This window comes from Piliocolobus tephrosceles, chromosome 13, assembly GCF_002776525.5.
Source record: "Piliocolobus tephrosceles isolate RC106 chromosome 13, ASM277652v3, whole genome shotgun sequence".
Classification (NCBI taxonomy): domain Eukaryota; kingdom Metazoa; phylum Chordata; class Mammalia; order Primates; family Cercopithecidae; genus Piliocolobus; species Piliocolobus tephrosceles.
Genome location: NC_045446.1, coordinates 55,049,718 through 55,072,603, shown reverse-complemented (window position 1 = coordinate 55,072,603; position 22,886 = coordinate 55,049,718). Strand labels below are relative to the sequence as shown.

The following is a 22,886-nucleotide window of genomic DNA, read 5'->3' as shown; positions in this document are numbered from 1 at the left end:
GATTGGTAGTCTATTTATTAATAGGAAGATAGTGTATACACATGAAACAGTAACTATTTGAGAGGTCAGTATTTTATGTGCCAAGGGAGTGATATGGACAGATGTTGGTTCAGTGTCATGCTAAATGTAACATCCTAATTGAGCCACTAGAAGTGTAATACCTATAGCAAATATGTAGGATATGGCTGTTGGTTAATTGGATTGATTAAAATGGGAGCCAAAGGAGGCTTTGTCTTTCCATTTTACTTGCCTTATATACTGGTTATATCGGACTGATTTGTTGGAGTTTTTCCTTATTCCTTTTTAGGTCCAAGACAACTTTGACAAGATTGAATTCAATAGGATGTGTTGGACCCTATGTGTCAAAAAAAACCTCACAAAGAATCCCCTGCTCATTACAGAAGAAGATGCATTTAAAGTATGGGTTATTTTCAACTTTTTATCTGAGGACAAGTATCCACTAATTATTGTGTCAGAAGAGGTAAGGGGTGTGGCTTGGGGAGTTTTTACTTGGTCATTTTAGCATTTAATAGACCTGGCTTGGTATTTTTTCTGTTAATTCAGCATAGATATGGAAGGAGATCCTTGACTAGTGTTTTTGGATCAGAGGCAAAGCAGCCTGAATATAGAAAAGCCTTCCAAATGTAGTAATTTGGGGCATGTAATACCCCTGGAGGTTTGCAGGGAAAGTGGGTCTCTTCCTTTCTAAATGACTATGATGATAAGTGAATCTATCCTCATGTTCAAAGAGTATTCTGTACAAGTCACAACATAATTTTAATACTACTTGCATATTGACAAAATGTAACTGACTGAGTGTTGGTACATGGGAAACACATAAGATCCATAATGTTGTTTTCAGGGCTGTTTTGTGTGAGTAAATACTATTCTAGTTTCAAAGTCCAGGGTGATGACTTTCCATACCTTTCAAAGTAAAATAAACAGAATGCTTGTTTTGTTATTTTCCCTACTCTTCCAAAGGAAAAAAATAATAGGAGTAAGGCTTCTGTGCTATCTTACTGTCCTAAAAAGTGACACATGTTAATACATGGTTATTATAGTAGAAAATTTAGAAAAGATTAATATGTACAATTAAAATCAGCTGTAGTCCCCACAACTTGGACAAATGATTTAACCTGCAAGTCTTCATTTTCTCATCTGTGAAATAAAGCTAATTACAATGTTTACTCTAAGGATTGTGAAGTTCTGCATTTAAAGGATTTAGCTTAATGCCTGGCACTTAATATGTACTCAGTAACTCTTATGACTACTCTTATTACATGCATTTTTGCATACTAGTCTGCTTATTTTCTTTGGATAAACTTCCAGCAGTGGAATTTTGAGTCCTAAGAAATGCACACTTTCAGGGTATTAGATGAACAAGGCAAAGTTGCCCTTCGGAAAGGCCGTACCAAGGCCTTAAAGGGTGGGAAGGATTTTGACCAATAGTGAAGGCAGAGGAGAATTCTGGATGGAAGCAACAGTGGGCAGTGGGCAGTATTTTGTGAGTCAAGGAAGCAAAGGGCATGTTCTAAAAGGAGTGAGGGAGGTATCCAGCTTGACTGAGTTGCCAGTCAGGATGCTTACTTAGAAACAGCCACACTGGCTGATTCAAGCCAAAAGGGGAATTTTTTTTTTTTTTTTTTGAGACAGCGTTTCGTTCTTATTGCCCAGGCTGGAGTGCAATGGCGCAATCTTGGCTTACTGCAACCTCCACCTCCTGGGTTCAAATGATTCTCCACCCCTCCAAGTAGCTGTGATTACAGGTGCCTGCTACCAGATCTGGCTTTTTTTTTTTTTTTTTTTAAGAGACGGGGTCTTACTCTGTTGCCCTGGCTGGAGTGCAGTGGTGCAATCATGACTCACTGCTTTCTCAACCTCTTGGGCTCACGGGATCCTCCTATCTCAGCCTACTGAATAGCCGGGACTATAGGCATACATCGCCACATTCAGCTAATTAAAAAAAATTTTTTTTGTAGTAATGGGGTCTTGCCATGTTGCCCAGCCTCGTATCAAACTCGTGGCCTCAAGTGACCCCTTTATCTCAGCCTCCCAAAATGCTGGGATTACAGGCATGAGCTACTGTGCAGGGCCTAAAAGGGAATTTTTAAAAGGGATGCTGGATAGCTTACAGAATCATCATGATGGCTTAAACAACAGGTGTGGAGGCTATGCCGTTTGGTCTGTTCTATTTACTGTACTGACCACTTCAGTGAGGAACCACAAGGAAAATGCTGCTGCAACCAGAGGATGGGTGTTGCACTTATACCATGGAATACATCTGGTCCTGGGCACTGATTGCTGCCTGTGTTAGTCCATTTTCATGCTGCTGATAAAGACATACCCAAGACTGGGCAATTTATATAAGAAAGAGGTTTAATGAACACACAGTTCCGTGTGGCTGGGGAGGGTTCACAATCATGGCGGAAGGTGAAAGCATGTCCCACATGGTGGCAGACGAGAGAAGAGAGCTTGTGCAGGGAAACTCTCCTTTATAAAACCATCAGATCTCATGAGACTTATTCGCTATTACGAGAACAGCACAGGAAAGACTTGCCCCATGATTCAATTACCTCCCACTGGGTCCCTCTCACAACACCTGGGAATTCAAGGTGAGGTCTGGGTAGGGACACAGCCAAACCATATCACTGCCCCAGAACTCAAATCTTCTTGCAACTGTTCTTCCTACCAGGGAGTGTTCTCCATAGTTCCCACTTCCCAATTATCATCAGGGTATGATGTATCTAATTGGCATGGCCTAGGTCAGGCACCTTGTACTAGCTGCAAAGGAGTCTTGGAAAGGATACATTTGCATTTTCAGCTTCTACATTGGCAGGTAGGGATTTCCCCAGACATAAGAAAAGGGTTAAATGCTAGGCAGTCAAAAAAGAATGATACATGTCCTTTCTCACTGGAACATGATGACTGTGAAGAAGACAGGTGGTAGACGAAGCTGGATAGTTTTGACTTTATCCTGTAGGCAGTGTGAAAAGATGAGCTGCTGATGATTTTTGAGGAAGAGAGTGATAGGTGAATAGATGAAATATGGAGACATGGGAGGTGAGAAGTTGAGAGAAGCTAAGTGGCATTGAGGACTAAAATACAGTGAGAGGCCAGGCGTGGTGGCTCAAGCCTGTAATCCCAGCACTTTGGGAGGCCGAGACGGGCGGATCACGAGGTCAGGAGATGGAGACTATCCTGGCTAAGCTGGTGAAACCCTGTCTATACTAAAAAAATACACACAAAAAAACTAGCTGGGCGAGGTGGCGGGTGCCTGTAGTCCCAGCTACTCGGGAGGCTGAGGCAGGAGAATGGCGTAAACCCGGGAGGCGGAGCTTGCAGTGAGCTGAGATCCGCCCACTGCACTGCAGCATGGGCGACAGAGGGAGACTCTGTCTTAAAAAAAAAAAAAAAAAAAAAGCAGTGAGAATGGAAAAGAAGGCCAGATGGGAAGAACCTAGAGGTCACAGGACCAAGCATATAGTGCCTGGCTGTGGGGAAGTAGAGACAAGTTTCAGGCCTTGGGCAACTGGGGAGTAATGTAGTGTATTTGTTTAAAGCATGGTCTCTGAAATCAGACTGACTGGTTTGAAACCCAACTCTACCACTTATTAGCTATGTGACAAATTACTCACGCTCTCTCTGTTTGGAGTTCCCCATCTGTAAAATGGTGATAACTACTTTCTTCATTGGACTCTGTGAGGATTGAAAAAATTGATGTATGTGAAACATTCAATAAAGTTGCCTGGACCTATGGTAGCTGCTCACTAAAAGGGGTGTGTGTGAATGAATGATAGGATGATGAACAAATTTGGGACATATTGCATGATGGTGGGTTTGGTACATTTGGGATTTTAGGTGGAAAACCCTTGTGGAGCTGTGCACTAGAAGTGTTTATCTAGAGCTTGTGAGAGGCCACGGCTGGAGACAGAGATGGGAAAACCACAGGAGTAGGTTAGATCAGGGAGGAAGACTGTAGTTGGAGACATGAGTGCCAAGGACGGAACCTTGGGACCATTTCTGTAGCAGGAAGAGGAAGTAGTTTGGTAAAGGAAGTTGAATTGAACAGGCTGTGAGGCAGGAGAACTGGGATAGTGGTGAGTCATAGATGTCTAAGAAACACAAAGTTTTAAGTAGCACAAAAGTAGTTACTGGCATTAGATGCTATGCAAAAATTAGACAATGGTAAGTGAGAAGTTGCCCTTGGATTTAACAATTAGGTGCTCATTGGTTTCACTGTAGTGGTGGGAACAGTTTCTTAGTGCTTGATAACAATAATGATGTAATCATGTATGTATGTTAAAAAGGAAATGAAAAATAAAACATGCTATGAAATTTTTGTCCGAGGAAATTGTCTAGCTTAATACAGAGGTATATAGAGGGAATGTCTGTAGAAAAGATATACCAGTGGTGATTTTAAAACCTAACTGCTGCTTGAAAGAACTGTGCAAACAAAATTTACAGTATTTTAGACTAGGTACACTGGCTGAAGCCTATAATCCCAGCACTTTGTGAGGCTGAGGCAAGCAGATTGCTTGAGCTCATGAGTTCAAGACTAGCCTGGGCAACATGGTAAAACCCCGTGTCTACAAAAAATACAAAAATTAGCTGGGCATGGTGGTGTGCACCTGTTGTCCCAGCTACTTGGGAGGCTTAGGTGGGAGGATGGCTTGTGTCTGAAAGGGTGGTTTGAGCCTGGGAGGTGGAGCTTGCAGTGAGCAGACATCATGCCATGGCACTGTAGCCTGGGAGATAGAGCCAGACCTTGTCTCAAAAAGAAAAATATTTATAGTATTTTAAAACATTTTGTAGTTATACTGTGTTCCACAATTAATTGTGTTTTCTTCGAAAAACTGAATGTGGGGTGGGTCTTTTACCCTTGATGTTTTGTTTTTTTTCCATCACTAAAATATTTGGTGGACTTGAAAGTGACCTTGTCCTGATTTCAGAATTAGAAATTAATGAGTATTTTTATTGCCTTAGGTGGCACTTGCTTAATGTGGATGACATGTCAATGGCTTTAAATCACCATTGAGCCACAGGCTGTGAAGGGAGCCAGTCAGCATCAGTTTTCTGACTACTCTGCCTAAGAAACTTGAAAGATTTGTGCTGCAGGTGTCCCGAAGAATTGGGACCCACATGGGCCTTGATGTGCGTTTCTGTAGGCCAGAGCCCAGCCAAGGCTCCTGGCATGTTTATCTTTGCCTTTGCAGGCTAACAGAAATGTCTTGATTCTCTTTCAAATCAAGTTAATTTCATTTGAGAAGTGAACAGCCTTTCTTTGATTTGTTAGAATAGCCAGGCAGCATACCTTGTCATGTTACTGTTTGGACTCACTCTGTGCTTTGACAGCTTTTACTCTCTCAGCATTTCTTCTTGTTAGAAGTAGAATTTGAGTTAGTTTTACAGATTTTCCTCTGGGGCCAGGAGTGCTTGTGTGGGGAAAGAAGGGATCGTTGGAGTAGATTTATGTGAGATTGCTTTGTCTAGCTACTGAACTACCCTCCTGAGGTTAAACACATGGATTTGTATTTATGGAGCTATTAGCCTATCACCTGGCCTTTGACCAAGCACTGCAAACTCAAGGTCATGCTATATTATGAAAAATACATTCTCTGTTAGCTTTTGCCTCCTTTCTGAAAAATAACACTTCAAAAACTATATTTCGACTGATTGTAGACTTACAGATTTTAATAAAATTTAATGTGAAAACAGATATATTTAAAAATAAATTCTGGCCGGGTGCGGTGGCTCAAGCCTGTAATCCTAGCACTTTGGGAGGCCGAGACGGGTGGATCACGAGGTCAGGAGATCGAGACCATCCTGGCTAATGGCGAAACCCCGTCTCTGCTAAAAATACAAAAAACTAGCCGGGCGATATGGCGGGTGCCTGTAGTCCCAGCTACTCGGGAGGCTGAGGCAGGAGAATGGCGTGAATCCGGGAGTCAGAGCTTGCAGTGAGCTGAGATCCGGCCACTGCACTCCAGCCTGGGCGGCAGAGCGAGACTCTGTCTCAAAATAAATAAATAAATAAATAAATTCTGTAGTATAATTTTTCATGAACATATAGCTGGGTTTAACTTGTTATCAATAGTTTTAGGCTTATAAATTTAAAGTAATATTTGTTTCCAATAATCCACTTACCGTAATGATCATTTGCATTTGGTTTAAGTCTAGAGTGTTTTTTAAGAAAGATTTTTCTTTTAAGCCTTAATTAATACAATGTAGGAAATAACCACCCTGGCTCAGTGGCTCATGCCTGCAATCTTTGGGAGGCTGAGGCGAGAGGATTGCTTGAGCTCGGAAGTTTGAGACCAGCCTGGGCAACATGGTGAAACCTCATCTCTACAAAAAATACAAAAATTATCTCGGCACAGTGGCACATGCCTTAAGTCTCAGCTACTTGGGAGGCTGAGGTGGGAGGATCACCCAAGAAGCGGACATTGTAGTGAGCTGTGATCATGCCATTGCACTCCTGCACTCCAGCCTGGGGGGACAGAGTGAGACACTGAATCCAAAAAAAAAAAAAAAAAAAAAAATACAATTGTCAGCTGGGTGCAGTGGCGCACACCTATAATCCCAGAACTTTGGGAGGCCGAGGCAGGCTGATCACTTGGGCTCAGGAATTCGAGACCAACCTGGGCAACATGGTGAAACCCCGTCTCTGCAAAAAATATAAAAAATTAGCCAGGCAGGGGTGCTGTAGTGGGAGGATCGCTTTCGCCTGGGAGGTCAAGGCTGCAGTGAGCCAAGATCACACCACTGCCTCCAGAATGAGACCCTGTCTCAAAAAAAAAAAAAAAAAAAAAAGATAGAACCGTGGCAGTTAGCCAGGTGTGGTGGCTCATGCCTGTAATCCCAGCTATTTTGGAGGTTGAGGCAGGAGAATTGCTTGAACCCAGGAGGTGGAGGTTGCAGTGAGCCGAGATCGTGCCACTGGGCAACAGAGCGAGACTCTATCTCAAAAAAAAAAAAAAAAAAAAAAGAGTTAATGTTTGCTTTTGATTCAGTTTCCTGTTACCCAGAAAGTAGTGTCAAGTCTGTTAAATAAATGTTTAAGTGACTTACATAGTGAAGCTAAGATGATTCTATCACACAGATGTAAGAAATAGTGTGTCCCCATTTGAGTTGGTTCCATAATTTTTGTAAGACTATATTCCTGGAAATATGTGCCTGCAAAGTATAGTTTTTATTTAGTATTCGTTTCTCACAGAACCAGGAACAAAACAGGATGTGTCTCTTGTGTACTTATTTGGAAGAATTGCCTTGATGCAGTTAAAAATTGAACCTGAAATAGTTTTAAGAGACCCTAAATAAAATAAAACCTATTAAGCCAATAAAATGCCCCTTATTAATGATGATAAAGAATTTTTAATAAAATAAATTTTGGAACTGAAGGCCTCAAAAATCACATGTATCTTGAAAGTTTATTCTTTGTTATTTTTGGTGATACTTGCTTGAAAGGAGGAAGTCAGCTGCTTCCTGAAACTGAATGAGCTCTTAGAATTGATCAGGCCACTAGAGACTAAAACGGCAACACGTGATTTATTATTTAGTATAATTGAATAGTGGAGAATGGTAATTTTTGTCTCTCCTTGGCCCAATATAATGAATCAAAAGGCCCTTAAGTTATTTGGTTATGGTAAGTATATGATTGTGTTGAAAGTCAGCAGGAAACGAATCTAGATTAGTTGTCTGGCACAGACACTGGGAATGCTGAGCAGATCGAAGCTGGGTGCTAATGACAACTTCATACGGCTTGGGAGGGCACCTTCAGAAAGGTTCTCCTGGCAAGCTGCTTCTGAGCTGAGTTTGCTGCTAATAGGTGCTTTCTGAATTACAAACATAAAAAGTCATCTGATTTTGAAGAGGAAACTGAAGCTTGGAGTGTGAATGGCTTGGGTTCGGTAAGAGGTAGGTGAGGAAGAGCTAAGACTGATCCTTGACTTCTGCCAGGACATGGTCAGTCAGCTCCACCATCTTGTCTCACCAACATGTAGTCATCTTGCACACACATGTGGCTATACACATGTGCTTCCTTTGCCTTGCTACTGAAACTTCGACTTGTGCCTGTACTCCTTTTACCCCAAGTTGTAATCTGCCAGCCTGGGCCCTTCTTTTTGCTGCCTTAGGGAGATTGAATTTCTGTACCTGTTAATGCTACTGATTATTTTACCTTGAGCAATTGTTTACCTTAATGTCCTTTTTAACTCTCTTTTTCTTGCTTTTATCTCTTCAATCTCTTCTTATTTATTTATTTATTTTTAAAAGATGGAGTCTAGCTCTGTCTCCCAGGCCGGAGTGCAGTGGCACAACCTTGGCTCACTGCAATCTCTGCCTCCCAGGTTCAAGCGGTTCTCCTACCTCAGCCTCCTTAGGAGCTGGGGTTACAGGTGTGCGCCACCACACCCAGCTAATTTTTGTATTTTTAGTAGAGATGGGGTTTTGCCATGTTGGCCTCCTGGCCTCAGGTGATCCGCCCACCTCAGCCTCCCAAAGTGCTGGGATGACAGGCATGAACCACCACGCTTGGCCTTCAATCTCTGAATCTTTTTATACCTTTCTCTTTTCTGTCCCCTTTTCTCCTTCCCTCTTCCCTTTTCCCTCTTTTTCTTAACATTTTCTTTTTTTCTCTTCCTCTGCCTATCCCTGTTACTTCTCTTTAAAGAGCCAAGGAAAACCTGATAATATCTGATAAGTTTAACAGTAGATGACATATCTCCAACAAGAGAAAGGAAAGATCTAAGTGTGTTTTTCTCCAACAAGTAAATTTTGGTGAACATTTACCATGTGCTGTTTTTAGGGTGTAAGATAAATCTTTGTCCTAAAAGAGCCTACAGCATCTCACCACATTAAATCAGTAGACATATATATATGTGTATATATGTACTTTTTTAATGAGATAGGGCCTTGCCCTGTTGCCCAAGCTCAAGTGCAGTGTTGTGATCATAGCTCACTGTAACCTCAAATTCCTTGGCTCAAGTGATCTTCCCTTTTTAGCCTCCTGAATAGCTGGGACTACAGGCGTGTACCACCACACCTGGCTAACCTTTTAATTTTTCTCTAGAGATGAGATCTTGCCATATTGCCTAGGCTGATCTTGAATTCCTGGCCTCAAGTGATCGTCCTGTCTCCGCTTCCCAAAGAGATTACAGGCGTGAGCCATCACACCTGGCTTCTCTTGGTATTTTTTGAACTTGGGATATTTTGTGAATGTATATGCCCTTGCAAACATGCATGTCTATTTTTCTGTTAAAATATGTTATTTTACAAAAAACATTATAACCAAATTATTGGAAATGCAAAGAAGAAAAAGGAAAAAAAGTAACTCATGATCCTATAGTAACAAATTAAACCTATTTCTGGTTTATTATTATGTTTTATTATATTATAATATAATTTTTAATATATTAATATATTATATATTAAAATATTTTGACAAATATTTGTCAAAATAATTACATAATCTTTGTGCAGTAGAAATCATAGGTATTTAGTTTTGCATTCTTCACTTTCTTTTGTTTCATAAATGCTTTCTTTAAATGTAATTTTGAACGGTTGGATAGTATTTCACTCAGTGTAGAAGGGAAGCAACATTAGTGGAGTACCTGCTAGGTGATGGGCATTGTACAAATTGCTCCATATTTGTCTCATTTCACCCCACAGCATTTCTGTAAGTATTATTATGCCCATTTCAGAGAAGAGAAAATTGAGGCTTAGCTTAGTTAATTTCAGTTTAGCAAACACTAGTTGAGCTCTGAGGTACCACGCTGAGTTTTGGGGATTAAAGATGAGTGGGACATGGTTCCTCCTACAAGGAATGCAGAAAATGGTAGAAAAACAAATGAGTGTAAATACGCTAAGTGCAGTGACCTAGAAAAGGAACACGTGACCTGGGTTAGGGTTGGTCAGAGCAGGTTTGCTAAAGCAGCAGTGCTTCTCAAAACTTCAGTGTGCATATGGAAGTACTAGGGGTGTTTGTTAAAATATGGATTCTCATTTTTGGTCCTTTGGTTGGTCTGACAGTCTTCATTTCTAACAAGCTTCCAGGTGGTGCTGATGTCACTGGCCCGCATACTTCATTTTGAGTAGGAATATTCTAGAGGATGTAGAACTTGAATAAATACCAATTAGCTGGGTCGAGAGGTGGGAAAAGTATTCTAGACAGAGAAGACAGGGTGGGGAATGACATAAAGCATAAGGAAAGTATGGTAAGAGGGTAAACTACTTATAATCTATGGCAAGTGGTGGCAAACTATAGCTTGCTGGCTAAATCCAGCCCACAGCCTGTATCTGCATGGCACGTGTGCTAAGAATAGTTTTTATATTTCTAAAGGGTTGTAAAAAAACAAAATCAAGGAAGAACACGTGATAGGGAGGCACAAAGCTTAAATATTTACTGGTCAACCCTTTACAGTAAAAGTTTGCGCCCCCTTATCTGTGGTATTGGCGGTATTGGTGGAGTGTAAAGTCTGAAGTGGGACATGTTTGAGAAAGTAGGCTGGGGGATGATCACCAAGGGATGCAGAGGAGCTTGGCCTCTGTCTTTGAGGTGATCGGGAGCCAGGGCAGGGCCTAAAGAGGGAAGTGTCAGGCTCTGGCTTTTGTTTTAGAAAAATCCCTCTGGCAGAATATATATAAAAGGGGGCGACCTACAGGTAAGGATACCAACCAGGAGGCCTGACCAAAAGCAGATTGAGTAGGAGTGACAGAGTTCAGAGCTGCCTGGGACAAAGTTTTAAATTTTATTGTCACTGCAACCCATAGGAAGATAAACATTTTATATCATGACCCAGCATGCATACACACTCAAAGCAAAACTTACCACAAAACACTGTTTCTTTATTGTGGATGAACTCACATGTTTTTCATTCCATTAAAAAAGAAAATGCTGTTGCTACCCACTAAGTTGACTTCATAGTGGGCCGTAACCCACAGTTTTCAAACTTATTAGGGAGCTCATTTAGGGAAATAAAACAGCAGGATTTTGTCATTGGTTTGATGTGGAGGGTGGGGAGCAAGAATCCCGACATGGATGTGTGAATGGTGTTATTTCCTAATGGAAATCAATAATAGAGGGGGGAAGCCATTTGGAAGGTAGAGAGGATTCATTCATTTTTGTACGTATGTTGAGTTTGAGAGCACTGTAGGATATGTGGGCTTTCCAGAAGATAAAGAGGTATCAATTCTCATTCAGTTTTACTGCCTTATTGTTTTGTTTAACTGCTGTTATTTCTTTCTTTACTATTTTTTTTTTTTGAAACAAGGGTCTTGCTCAGTTGCCCAGGCTGGAGTGCAGTGGCATGATCTCCACTCACTGCAACCTCTGCCTTAGGTTCAAGTGTTTCTCATGCGTCAGCCACCTGAGTAGCTGGGATTACAGGTGTGTGCCACATGCCTGGCTAACTTTTTTGTATTTTTAGTAGAGATGGGGTTTCACCATGTTGGCCAGGCTGGTCTTGAACTCCATGCTTCAAGTGACCCTCCTGCCTTGGCTTCCCAAAGAGTTGGGATTATAGGCATGAGCCACTGCTCCTGGCCTAACTGCTGTTATTTCAATAGCAGTATTTTCTACACAAAGTATGATGTTTTAGGATTTAGTAAGCTTTTCCTGCTCAGGCTAGGTATTCCACCATTATTTAAAACATTGTAGTGTTCCAGTGGGAGGAAGCAGCATGAATTTTGAATAATTGGCTTATATGGAAAGTTTGTAAATTGATCAATAACTTGTACGTATTACTTTGAGATGTTTAATTTAGCACTTATATGTTCAGTAAGACTAATGTTCTGATATATTGAAATATTTAACAGAGTAATTGGATCACATTAATTCGTTTGTATATTCTCATATATGTTCAGTTTGTTTTAGCTCTGCATACAAATATACTTCACTATTAGAGGGTTATCAGTTTTTGATTCCTTTACTTATTCTGCACTAATACAGACCAGTGGCATTTTATTTATACTCCTATCCCTGTATTTTAGGAGACTCTTTAAAGATAGGCATTTCTGGAATGGTAAAGAGTATTTCCTAAGTTGAACATATCATAACTATGTTAAAAAGTTTTTTTTAACTAGGAAGTAATTGTTCCTTCCACATTCTTTATATAGATTGAATACCTGCTTAAGAAGCTTACAGAAGCTATGGGAGGAGGCTGGCAGCAAGAACAATTTGAACATTATAAAATCAACTTTGATGACAGTAAAAATGGCCTTTCTGCGTGGGAACTTATTGAGCTTATTGGAAATGGACAGTTTAGCAAAGGCATGGATCGGCAGACTGTGTCTATGGCAATTAATGAAGTCTTTAATGAACTTATATTAGATGTGTTAAAACAGGTAAGAATTCTGTTACTGTATTTTTTTCTCATCTTTAGAATTTGACATTTTAAAATTAATATTTTTATCACAAAGATGAGTATAAGTCACTTATTTTCCTACACTGATTTCGTTTTCTTTTCTTTTCTTTTCTTTTTTTTTTTGAGGCAGTCTTGCTCTGTCGCCCATTCTGGAGTGCAGTGACATGATCTTGGCTCACTGCAACCTCCATCTCCTGGGTTCAAGGGATTCTTGTGCCTTGAAGGCATGCACCCCCATGCCCAGCTAATTTTTGTATATTTAGTAGAGATGGGGTTTTACCATGTTGGCCAGGCTGGTCTCAAATGCCTGACCTCAAGTAATCCATCCACCTCGGCCTCCCAAAGTGCTGGGATTACAGGTGTGAGCCACTGGGCCTGGCCTGATTTTGAATAGGAATAAAATTTCTTATTTTTCCAGTCTTGTATTAGGCTTTTCATTTAAAACAATTATTGGTGCAATTTTAAAGTACAGTTAAGAATTTTAACTACAGTTAAGAATACATATATTATTATATATTAACTTTTTTTTTTTTTGGAGACGGAATTTCGCTCTGTCACCAGGCTGGAGTGCAGTGGCATGATCTTGGCTCACTGCAACCTCCGCCTCCTAAGTTCAAACAATTCTCTTGCCTCAGCCTTCTGAGTAGCTGGGACTATAGGTGTGCGCCACCATGCCCAACTAATTTTTGTATTTTTGGTAGAGATGGGATTTCACCATGTTGGTCAGGATGGTGTTGATCTTTTGACCTTGTGATCCACCAGCCTTGGCCTCCCAAAGTGCTGGCATTACAGGTGTGAGCCATCGCACCCAGCCCATTTCCAAAATATTTTTAGAGTATCTTCCTGTCATGTGTGCATTCATAACCATTGATCCAGAAAGATCTCCATGGCATAATGCTGAGTGGAAAAAAAACCACACTGCTGAACAGGAGATACCTTGTAATCCCCTTCAGGTAATGTTAATGTGTGTGTGTAGAGCTGTCAGGAAGATGCTTGCCAAAATGTTTACAGTGATCACCTCTAGATGGTGGGATTTTGGTGAATTTTTTTCTTCTTTATTCCTTTCTGTATTATTGGACTTTCTATATGATTTCATATTATTTTTATAAAATCAGAAAAATGCCTCTGTTTGTGAGGAAAAAAATACCTGTATGTAACAAAGTTGCTTTTTTCTTACTTAGACTGTCATCTTTTTCTTAGCACCCAGCATAGCAGATGAAGCTTGATGCTTGTTAAATACAATTTATATTTTTTTGGTGGCTCTTTGAAACTTCTTACATTATTATATTGAATAATAACTGATTTGGGATTCCCTTACTTTGATCCTTTCTTTCTTCCATAGGTAATAGTGTTGTCTTTGTTCTTTTTTTTTCCTAATGGAGCACATCATAAACGTTGAGGCTGAATTTGTATAGGTTTTTGGTGCTACAAAGAGGTATGAGACGTGGTCTCCATCTGAAGTGGAATTCTCAGCCTCTTAGGATGGCAGGATATGACTGTAGTAGAATTGCAGTATGAGATAGGTTTTGCTTAAATGTCCAAAGATTAGGAAACTGAATATGTAATATGATTAGAACTTAGTATAATAACCAACTGAAACTTCAATCGATATCATGTATATTTAATGATATGTATATTCTATCATGTGCTATCAGCACCTGTAGATTTAATACTAAAAATAGCAACTATTCTTAAACAAGCCTGAAGGGCTTTGGCCTATAATAATGTATAATTTTGCTTAAGTAAACATTTGAGTCACACACCTTTGAGGCCAATCTGTGGGAAGGAAATCTGTGGGAAAGAGCCAAATCTGTGGGAAGATTGAGGCCAATCTGTGGGAAAGAGCTAGTGAGTGTTAGCTTAGAAGCCACATTTAGAAGCCAGTATTCGAACTCCTGGTGCAGTATTTTCCTGCGTCTGGGGCAGGGTTCCTCCTTCAGAATACCGAGAGGTCAGGCAGAAAGGTAGGTTGGTACCAGAGGTGGAAGTCCTTGAATATTTGTTGAGAAGATATATGTGGCCAAGCTTTAGCATTTTCATTGATTGAGGTTTTACTTATTTTATTTAAAAATTTTGGCTGGGCGCAGTGGCTCACGCGTGTAATCCCAGCACTTTGGGAGGCTGAGACAGGCAGAACACGAGATCAGGAGCTAGAGACCATCCTGGCCAACATGTTGAAACCCTGTCTTTATTAAAAATACAAAAATTAGCCGGGCATCGTGGCGTGCCAACTACTCGGGAGGCTGAGGTAGGAGAATCACTTGAACCTGGGAGACAGAGGTTGCAGTGAGCCGAAATCGCACCCACTGCATTCCAGCCTGGGCGACAGAGTGTTACTCCTTCTATAAAAAAAAAAATTTGTAGAGATGAGATCTCACTATGTTGCCACGGTGATCTTGAACTCTTGGCCTTAAATGATCCTCCTGCCTTGGCCACCCAAAGTGCTGGGATTACAGGCATGAGCCACTGCATCAGGCCTAATTGAGGTTTTAATTTACAGAGAATCATTGTTAGGGGTTCATTCTTTCTTTTTAAGTGAAATAGACCAGTATAATAAACTCCCACATACCCATCAGCCGACTCCAGTAACCACCAACATAATGGCTAATCCTACCCCACCTACTTTTACCTCTCCTGTATTATTTTGAAGCAAATCTCAGGTATTTTATTTTGTTTATAAACATTTCAATAGGTATCTCTAAAAGATAATGATTTTTTAAAAAATGTCAAATGCTACTTAATATCAAGGGGGTTCTGTTATCTGCATATCATTTTGGGGAGGGGTTGTCTCTGAAGTGTCTGAAATTATATGCAGATTTTTGTCCGGTTATGCCTGCATGACTGGGTGTAATGCTCCTCACCTTCATAGATTCTCAGAGGGTCCAAGAACAATTGGTGTTCATGTTTTCAGGATCATATATCAAATAATGGAGTAGGCAAGTATATCAAGGAAGAGATGTCAGCTCTTACAAGTAAAAGGACAAGAATTTATATCACATTTTATCTTTCACAGGGTTACATGATGAAAAAGGGCCACAGACGGAAAAACTGGACTGAACGATGGTTTGTACTAAAACCCAACATAATTTCTTACTATGTGAGTGAGGATCTGAAAGATAAGAAAGGAGACATTCTCTTAGATGAAAATTGCTGTGTAGAGGTGAGTCTAGTGTTACTTCTTTGCATTATTACCCCATGCTGCCCCCTGATGCTGAAGTAGCTTCTCACCTTCTTCCACCTAGACTCTAGAACCTTAAAATAATCCCCAAATTTACATTTCCAAAATAACATAGGCATACAGTTGCCATGGTTTCTGAACCAAACCTTAAAGACAGCTGACAAAATTTTTTTCTAATATGAATTTATTTTCAACCTTATACTTGTGAACAAAATATAAGGATTAAATCATTTATTGGAACATTTAAGGAATCATTTATTGAATAAAATGGAGTCATAAAAGAGATAATAAAGTAAAAAAAAAATTCAGTAAGACAATATTTGGAATCACAAATATGCCAGAAAATCTGGGACATTTTGAGTGCAAGAAATAAAAGAAGATGTAAGCATTGTCTTTGAATGCTTTGGGTGACTTTCAGGACACTTTATTCATAGGTACTAATTCTTGAAAGAAGTGAAATTCTCAAGAACATAAATTTTTGAGTTTTTAATTTTTATATGAACTGTCCCCGTGTCTGTATGTGTTGAAGAACATTTAAATACCTGAAATCTCACGCATAAACTATAATGTATTTTAGTGAATAATAATGTCTTGAGATGTGTAAAGTCCATGAAGGAGTCTGCTTAGATTTAACTAAACGTAGGGAACTACAAGGCTACCAAAGGCCAGTTTACTCATAAACGTATAGGACAGAAACCACAGGCTGCCAGCCACAACATTCCAAGTGCAAGGAAAGAAAGCCACATTATGCAGATGTAGGAATCACCCTAGCTTAGGTGCTTCATATCCCACAGGAGTTAATACCTCTTGTAACATCATCACAGATGTACCTTCCAGGATTCCTGCAAGGGAGGTGCTTAGGGTAAGAGCTACTATGCCCAGGAAATCGCAGTGCATGGCATTCTATCAGGTGTTTATAGTTTTCCCAGTCTAGATGTAGTATACCAATGGGGTCATTTTTGCCATAAGTGATGTGCTTAGGAAACAGCATTAGTAAATAAGTAATATGCATTTATAGGTATTTTTCATTGACATTAAGTTTCAGCTGATTTTTACTTAAAATTTGGAAGAACTAACTTTGCTTTCTGTTTTAGTCCTTGCCTGACAAAGATGGAAAGAAATGCCTTTTTCTCGTAAAATGTTTTGATAAGACTTTTGAAATCAGTGCTTCAGATAAGAAGAAGAAACAGGAGTGGATTCAAGGTAAGGTGATTTTTATTATTTGCCATTATATAACTTGAGAGCTCTGACTTCCTTCCTTCCTTCCTTCCTTCCTTCCTTCCTTCCTTCCTTCCTTCCTTCCTTCCTTCCTTCCTTCCCTCCCTCCCTCCCTCCCTCCCTCCCTCCTTCCTTCCTTCCTTCCTTCCTTCCTTCCTTCCTTCCTTCCTTCCTTCCCTTTCGTTCTTTCGTTCGTTCTTTCTTTCTTTCTTTTTTTTGAGATGGAGTCTCGCTGTGTCACCCAGGCTGTAGTGCAGTGGCACGATCTTGGCTCACTGCAACCTCCACCTCCCGGGTTCAAACAATTATCCTGCCTCAGCCTCCAGAGTAGCTGGGACTATAGCCAGCATGCCCAGCTAATGTTCTTGTGTTTTTAGTAGAGATGGGGTTTCACCATGTTGGTCACATTGGTCTCAATCTCCTGACCTTGTGATCCACCTGCCTTGGCCTCCCAAAGTGCTGGGGTTACAGGCGTGAGCCACTACACCCAGCTGAGACTTCTGACTTTCTAGTTTTGAATCTCATGAAGGATGCTAAGGCATTATTTCCTCATTGTCTGTAGTTATTTCTGCATGTGATATAGTAGCTGAGAGAAAAACAAATTAAGATAAGCTCTCAAAGTTTTTACTAGTTTTGTTTGCATAATGAATCTGGGGTAAATTATAAATGGGAGATTTACTTTTTAAATAGATTTTGGGGTTGCAAGTATAGTTTTGCTACAGTAATATATTGTGTAGTGATGAAATCTGAGCTTTTAGTGTAACCATCACTCGAATAGTAGCTTTTAGGTAATTTCTCATCCCTTGCCAGCCTCCTGCTTTCCCACATTTCTGAGTCTCCAGTGTCTAGTATTCCATGCTCTATGTCCACGTGTACATATATTTTAGTTCCCACTTATAAATAAGAACATGTAGGCCCGGCACGGTGGCTCATGCCTGTAATCCCAGCTCTTTGGGAGACCGAGGCGGGTGGATCACAAGGTCGGGAGATCGAGACTATCCTGGCTAACACAGTGAAATCCTGTCTCTACTTAAAAAAAAAAAGCACATGTAGTATTTTATGTTCTGTTTATGGGTTATTTCAATAAATACTTCAAGATGATAGCCTCTAGTTCTATCCATATTGCTGCAAAAGACATTATTTCATTCTTTTTTTAATGACTGAGTAGTATTCCAAGGTATATGTGTATATACACACACTACAACTGTTGGTGGACCACGTGGGTTGATTCTGTATCTTAGAGATTTTAGGTTTTACTTATTATTTGAAGAGTGTAGAATTTTCCCCTTTAAGGACTGTGAAGAATTTTAAAGTGGCCATCTTGAGCTTGAGGTAATATGTAAAAGAAAAGAGGAATTATGCAATGGTTTTTTAATATTTCAAGTGATTTTCAAGATCCATTACTTCCACGAGAAATTACTAATTTTGGGTAACTAACTCAAGAACACAAACTTTTGAATTAATAACCTTTTAAAAAAATAATTTCAACTTTTATTTTAGATTCGGGGTACATGTGCAGGTTTGTTACATGAGTATATTGTGTAATGCCGAAGTTTGGGGCATGATTGAATCTATCACCTGGGAAGTGAGCATTGTACCCAACAGAGTTTTCCAACCTCTTCCCCCCTCTCTACCTCCCATCCCAGTAGTCCCTAGTGTCTGTTGTTGCCACTTTTATGTCCATGAGTACCCAGTTTTTAGCTCCCACTTATTAGGGAGAACATTCATTATTTGGTTTTTTGTTCTGCATTAATTTGCTTAGGATAGTGGCCTCTAGCTGCATTCATGTTGCTGCAAAAGACATGATTTTGTTCTTTTTTATGGCTCCATAGTGAATGAATAACTTTAAAGTGTTCCATTATTCCAAAATTAGTAAAGAATAAAGTACAATATAAGAGGGCTTTTTTAAAAAAAATCCTGAAAGGAGATTCTGAATATTATATTCTTAGACATAGATAAAATTATGTTATATTGGAGAATTTTTGATGTGGTTTAAGAGTTTGAGGCAAATGCACCTGGTTTGAATGCTCTTTCCTGGGTCTCTTGGGTTGAGTTATAAATTCTGTAACTGCTTTTCTCTTCTGCGGAATGGGGATAATAATAGTACCTTTTTCCCAGGGTGGTGGTGAGGGTTAGAAAATAGATAATGACAAATATACTCACACATTTTTCAAAATGACATAGATTGCAAACAATCTAGTTAGCTGTTAATAGGGAAATAGTTGAATAAGTTATGGTTTAGCTGCACAATGGTGTATACAATGCAGTACTTTATGTATAGTACTTTATGTATCGATAATGGGAACTGTGAGATAGATTAAATGAAAAAAACTGAGGGTTAGAAGAGTGTGTTGTGCCATCATTTGTGTGAAAAGAAGGTGGAAGACATATATACATATTTATTTGTATAGGCTTATACTATCTCAGGAAAGATGCATAAGAAACTGTTACCTTTAGTTACTAGTGGGGAGGGGAATCCGGTACTTGAGGTACAGGAGTAGGAGGGAGACTTTCCTGTGTGTCTTTGAATTTGAACTATGTGAAAGTATTAGCTATTCAAGAAATTACATTTAAGTAATTTAAAATATCAAAAGAAAAATCAGATGTGGTATAAAAAGTTAGATAATGCATGTAAAGGATGTATTTATTTTATTTTTAAAATAAATGACAGCTGCTGTTAACCTGTTATCTCAGGAAGGGGTTGCATAAGGCATAGATGATAGGCCAACTGAACACAGTAGGTTGCAAATTAGATATCAGAAGCTTGAATCTCTGTCCTTACTATGTCTTAATCTTGTTTGGCTTTTTGAGAAGTATAGAGAAAGGAGAGTATTGTCATTAGTTCTTAAAAATGTGTGCAATATTCCCAGATTGAGTGCTTCTGAGCACAGATACAGTTACGGAATTTTGGAGCTAGAAAGGACTTTATAGATCATCTCTCATTTTAGAGGTGAGGAAACTGATGCTGCAAGAGGTTATTTCTTGAGGGGAACTCCGAAAAAAAGCAAGAGGTTATGTGACTGCTCAGGGTCAACCCATTACGGAGTGGCAAAATCAGAATCTATACTGGGCCTCTGGCTCCCTGTCTCGTTTTCTTCCCACTGTGCCATTTGCATAGTAGGCTCACAAAGAATAACTATTATTTCCCCATTTTTTTTTCTCCTACACCTTTTACAGCCATTCATTCTACTATTCATCTGTTGAAGCTGGGCAGCCCTCCACCACACAAAGAAGCCCGCCAACGTCGGAAAGAACTCCGGAAGAAGCAGCTGGCTGAACAAGAGGAACTGGAGCGACAAATGAAGGAGCTCCAGGTCGCCAATGAAAGCAAGCAGCAGGAGCTGGAGGCTGTGCGGAAGGTGGGAATGGGCGCTGGGCTGGGAGAGGGCCTTTCATTCCCCTGCAGAAGCCATCGTGCCTTGCTTAGGGGCATTGGTTCTACCAAGACGAATGTAGTGCAGTTTTAGGGAGATACTTGTGGTGAACTATTCTCAAAAGTGTTTCCAGACCATCAACTGAGACACACTGGTTTTCCTAGCCCTGAAACTATGTTGATCTCGGCAGCAAAAACATTTCGTTGGCTAGGAAGGAATATTTTTAATAATAATGAGGACAGTTGAATTTTGTCAGAAGAAGATGGGAAATTTCATTCCCTTGAGGATGTCAAGGCTGTTTTTAGTGACCTGGGCAAGGTGTGTTGCTTTTTAGTTTTCTCCTTAGCTCCCATCTTCACTCATGAGTACCTTGGAAGATGCTTAACTGTTAGTTTTACATACTATTTGGAGTTAAGATACAGTCTGGGTCAGCTTTTCCTTCCATCTCAAGGCTAGGAGGTCAAGTACCATACGCTGTATGAGATAGTTGATGTTCACTGGGAACAGTTCCTCGGTTATGTCGTGATCCCAGGGGTGGTAGTGAGTTCCCAGTATATGGGTATGGTCTTTATTTGAGACACTTTTGTGCTGAGTCTGTCTGCCTTGAATCAGTGAGCACCTGCTAACCACAAGCTCAAGGACTCTTTCATGCACATCTGTGCAAAAACTTTGCCCTGGGATATGGGGGCGCTCATAATCTATGACTCCACATTCCTAGTGGGGTTCTCTCTTGGTAACCCATAGAAATGCCACATTGTGTGCTGAACTTCCTCTGAGTAGGGTAGACTCATGAAGATTTTAAAGAATGCTTTCACAATCTTAGGAGTTGCATGGGCATATGTATAATCTTAGAAACAGTTATTACTATCACACACTTAACTTTGTAAAAGCAGCTCCTTGTTTCTGACTGCCTCCCGCCCTCAAAACACTCTTGCATCTTGCCTCTTTCTGCTGCAATACATTTTCTGTAAAAATTCCCTTTAAAGGTTACGCTGAGCACCTGCAGTATGTGATTGCTGCTGCTTCCTTCCACTGTGCACACATCAAAAGTGGGTGTTATGAGGGAATGGCGGGGAGCTAGAACTTTTTTAGAATTTTAAAATTATAAAGTAGCTCGTACCTGCAGAGGAGAATATGAAATATGTATATACAAATAATCATACAGTGAATACCCATGAAAATACTACCCAGGTTAAGATAGATTATTGCCAGTACCGGTTGAGTATCCCTTATCCGAAATGCTTATGACCCGAAGTGTTTCAGATTTGGGATGTTTTTGGATTTTGGAATGTTTACTTTATATACCATATTTACCAGTTGAGATCCTCTTGCCTCAGCCTCCCAAATCCAAAAGTCTGAAATTTGAAATGCTTCAGCAAGCATTTCCTTTGAGCATTATATCAGAGCTCAAAAAGTTTCGGATTTTGGAGCATTTTATATTCTTTATTCAGATCTTTCCCTCATCCCTAACCCCTGGAAACCACTGATCAATTCTCTGTGCCTGTATTTTTGCCTTTTCCAAATTGTCATATAAATGGAATCATACAGAATGTACATTTTAAGACTGGATTCTTTGACTTAGCGTTGTACATTTGAGATTCATACGTCGATGCCCTTTTTAACTTTTAAACTCTGCCATCCAGGAGCATGTAGTGTTCTGCTCTGTATAATGTGAAGAAGGCATGCCTGGTGTTAGCAAGCTGTAGACCTATGTAGACAGCTTTCCCACTACCTAGGTTTATAGAATTATTTAGATGACTGATTTAGGATTCTTGGATAAGTGCTGAAAAATTCTTATACATAGCTTAATAATCTTTGATTTTCTTATCAACTAACACAGTTCTTCAATTTTTTCATGGAGACATTCTTAGAAAAACACAGCTTAGATGAATATTTAATTAAATTTATTTATTTTGAGACAGGTTCTCACTCTGTTGTTCAGGCTGGAGTGCAGTGGTGCAATGGTTGCTTACTCCCCTGCTCAAGAGATCTTCTTGCCTCAATATCCCAAGTAGCTGGGACTACAGGCTAATTTTTTGTATTTTTAATAGAGATGGGGTTTTGCCATGTTGCCCAAGCTAGTGTCAAACTCCTGGGTTCAAGTGATCCACCCACCTCAGCCTCCCAAAGTGCTGGGATTACAGGAATGAGGCACCATGCCCAGCTGAATCTTTTAATCATCTGGAATTAGGTTATGTATCTGTGGGTTTCTTAAAATTTGACAGGCCTCATTTTAATTAGAAGAAAGAATAAGAAATCATGGTACTTTTTATAAATTAATAGATTTACTTAAAGAGTTTACTTAAATTTTTATTTCTAGTTTTGTTTCTTTTAAAAAATCATTTGGGTAGGTTCAAAATACACAAATATAAAAAGGCAGCTGTGAAAGATTTCCTCCCCCTCCCCCACTTATGAATTTCCACCCCTTGCCCAAGGTAAGGAAATATGAATATACATTCTTATTTTCCCATTTTTTAAACACACAAAAGTATATACCAGTATTACTGTTCTGCCTCTAGTTTATTTCACTTAATTTATTTTTTAGACCTTTCCATATCAGTATAAAGAGAGTTTCCTCATTCTTTTTTATGGCTGTAGAGTATTCTGTTATACAACAGTGTCATTACTTAATCATTCCCTGTTAGTGAACATTTGGGTTGTTTTAATAGGTCATGCTGTAGGGAATTATCTTGTACCTGTGTCATTGTATATGTGTTCATACATGTTCTGGTATCTCTGGGGAATGAATTCTCAAAG

At 39.7% G+C, this 22,886-nt stretch overlaps 1 protein-coding gene across 1 annotated transcript in view; it reads left to right on the top strand.

The window, feature by feature from the left end:
- Positions 1 to 22,886, top strand: part of SWAP70 (switching B cell complex subunit SWAP70) — an 85,340-nt gene that overhangs the window by 46,392 nt on the left and 16,062 nt on the right. Inside the window, exons 3-7 of the mRNA XM_023189822.2 lie at positions 308 to 481; positions 12,112 to 12,339; positions 15,373 to 15,519; positions 16,632 to 16,740; positions 19,933 to 20,114. Coding sequence (XP_023045590.1) covers positions 308 to 481; positions 12,112 to 12,339; positions 15,373 to 15,519; positions 16,632 to 16,740; positions 19,933 to 20,114 — 840 coding nt within the window. The remainder of the gene's footprint in view (positions 1 to 307; positions 482 to 12,111; positions 12,340 to 15,372; positions 15,520 to 16,631; positions 16,741 to 19,932; positions 20,115 to 22,886) is intronic.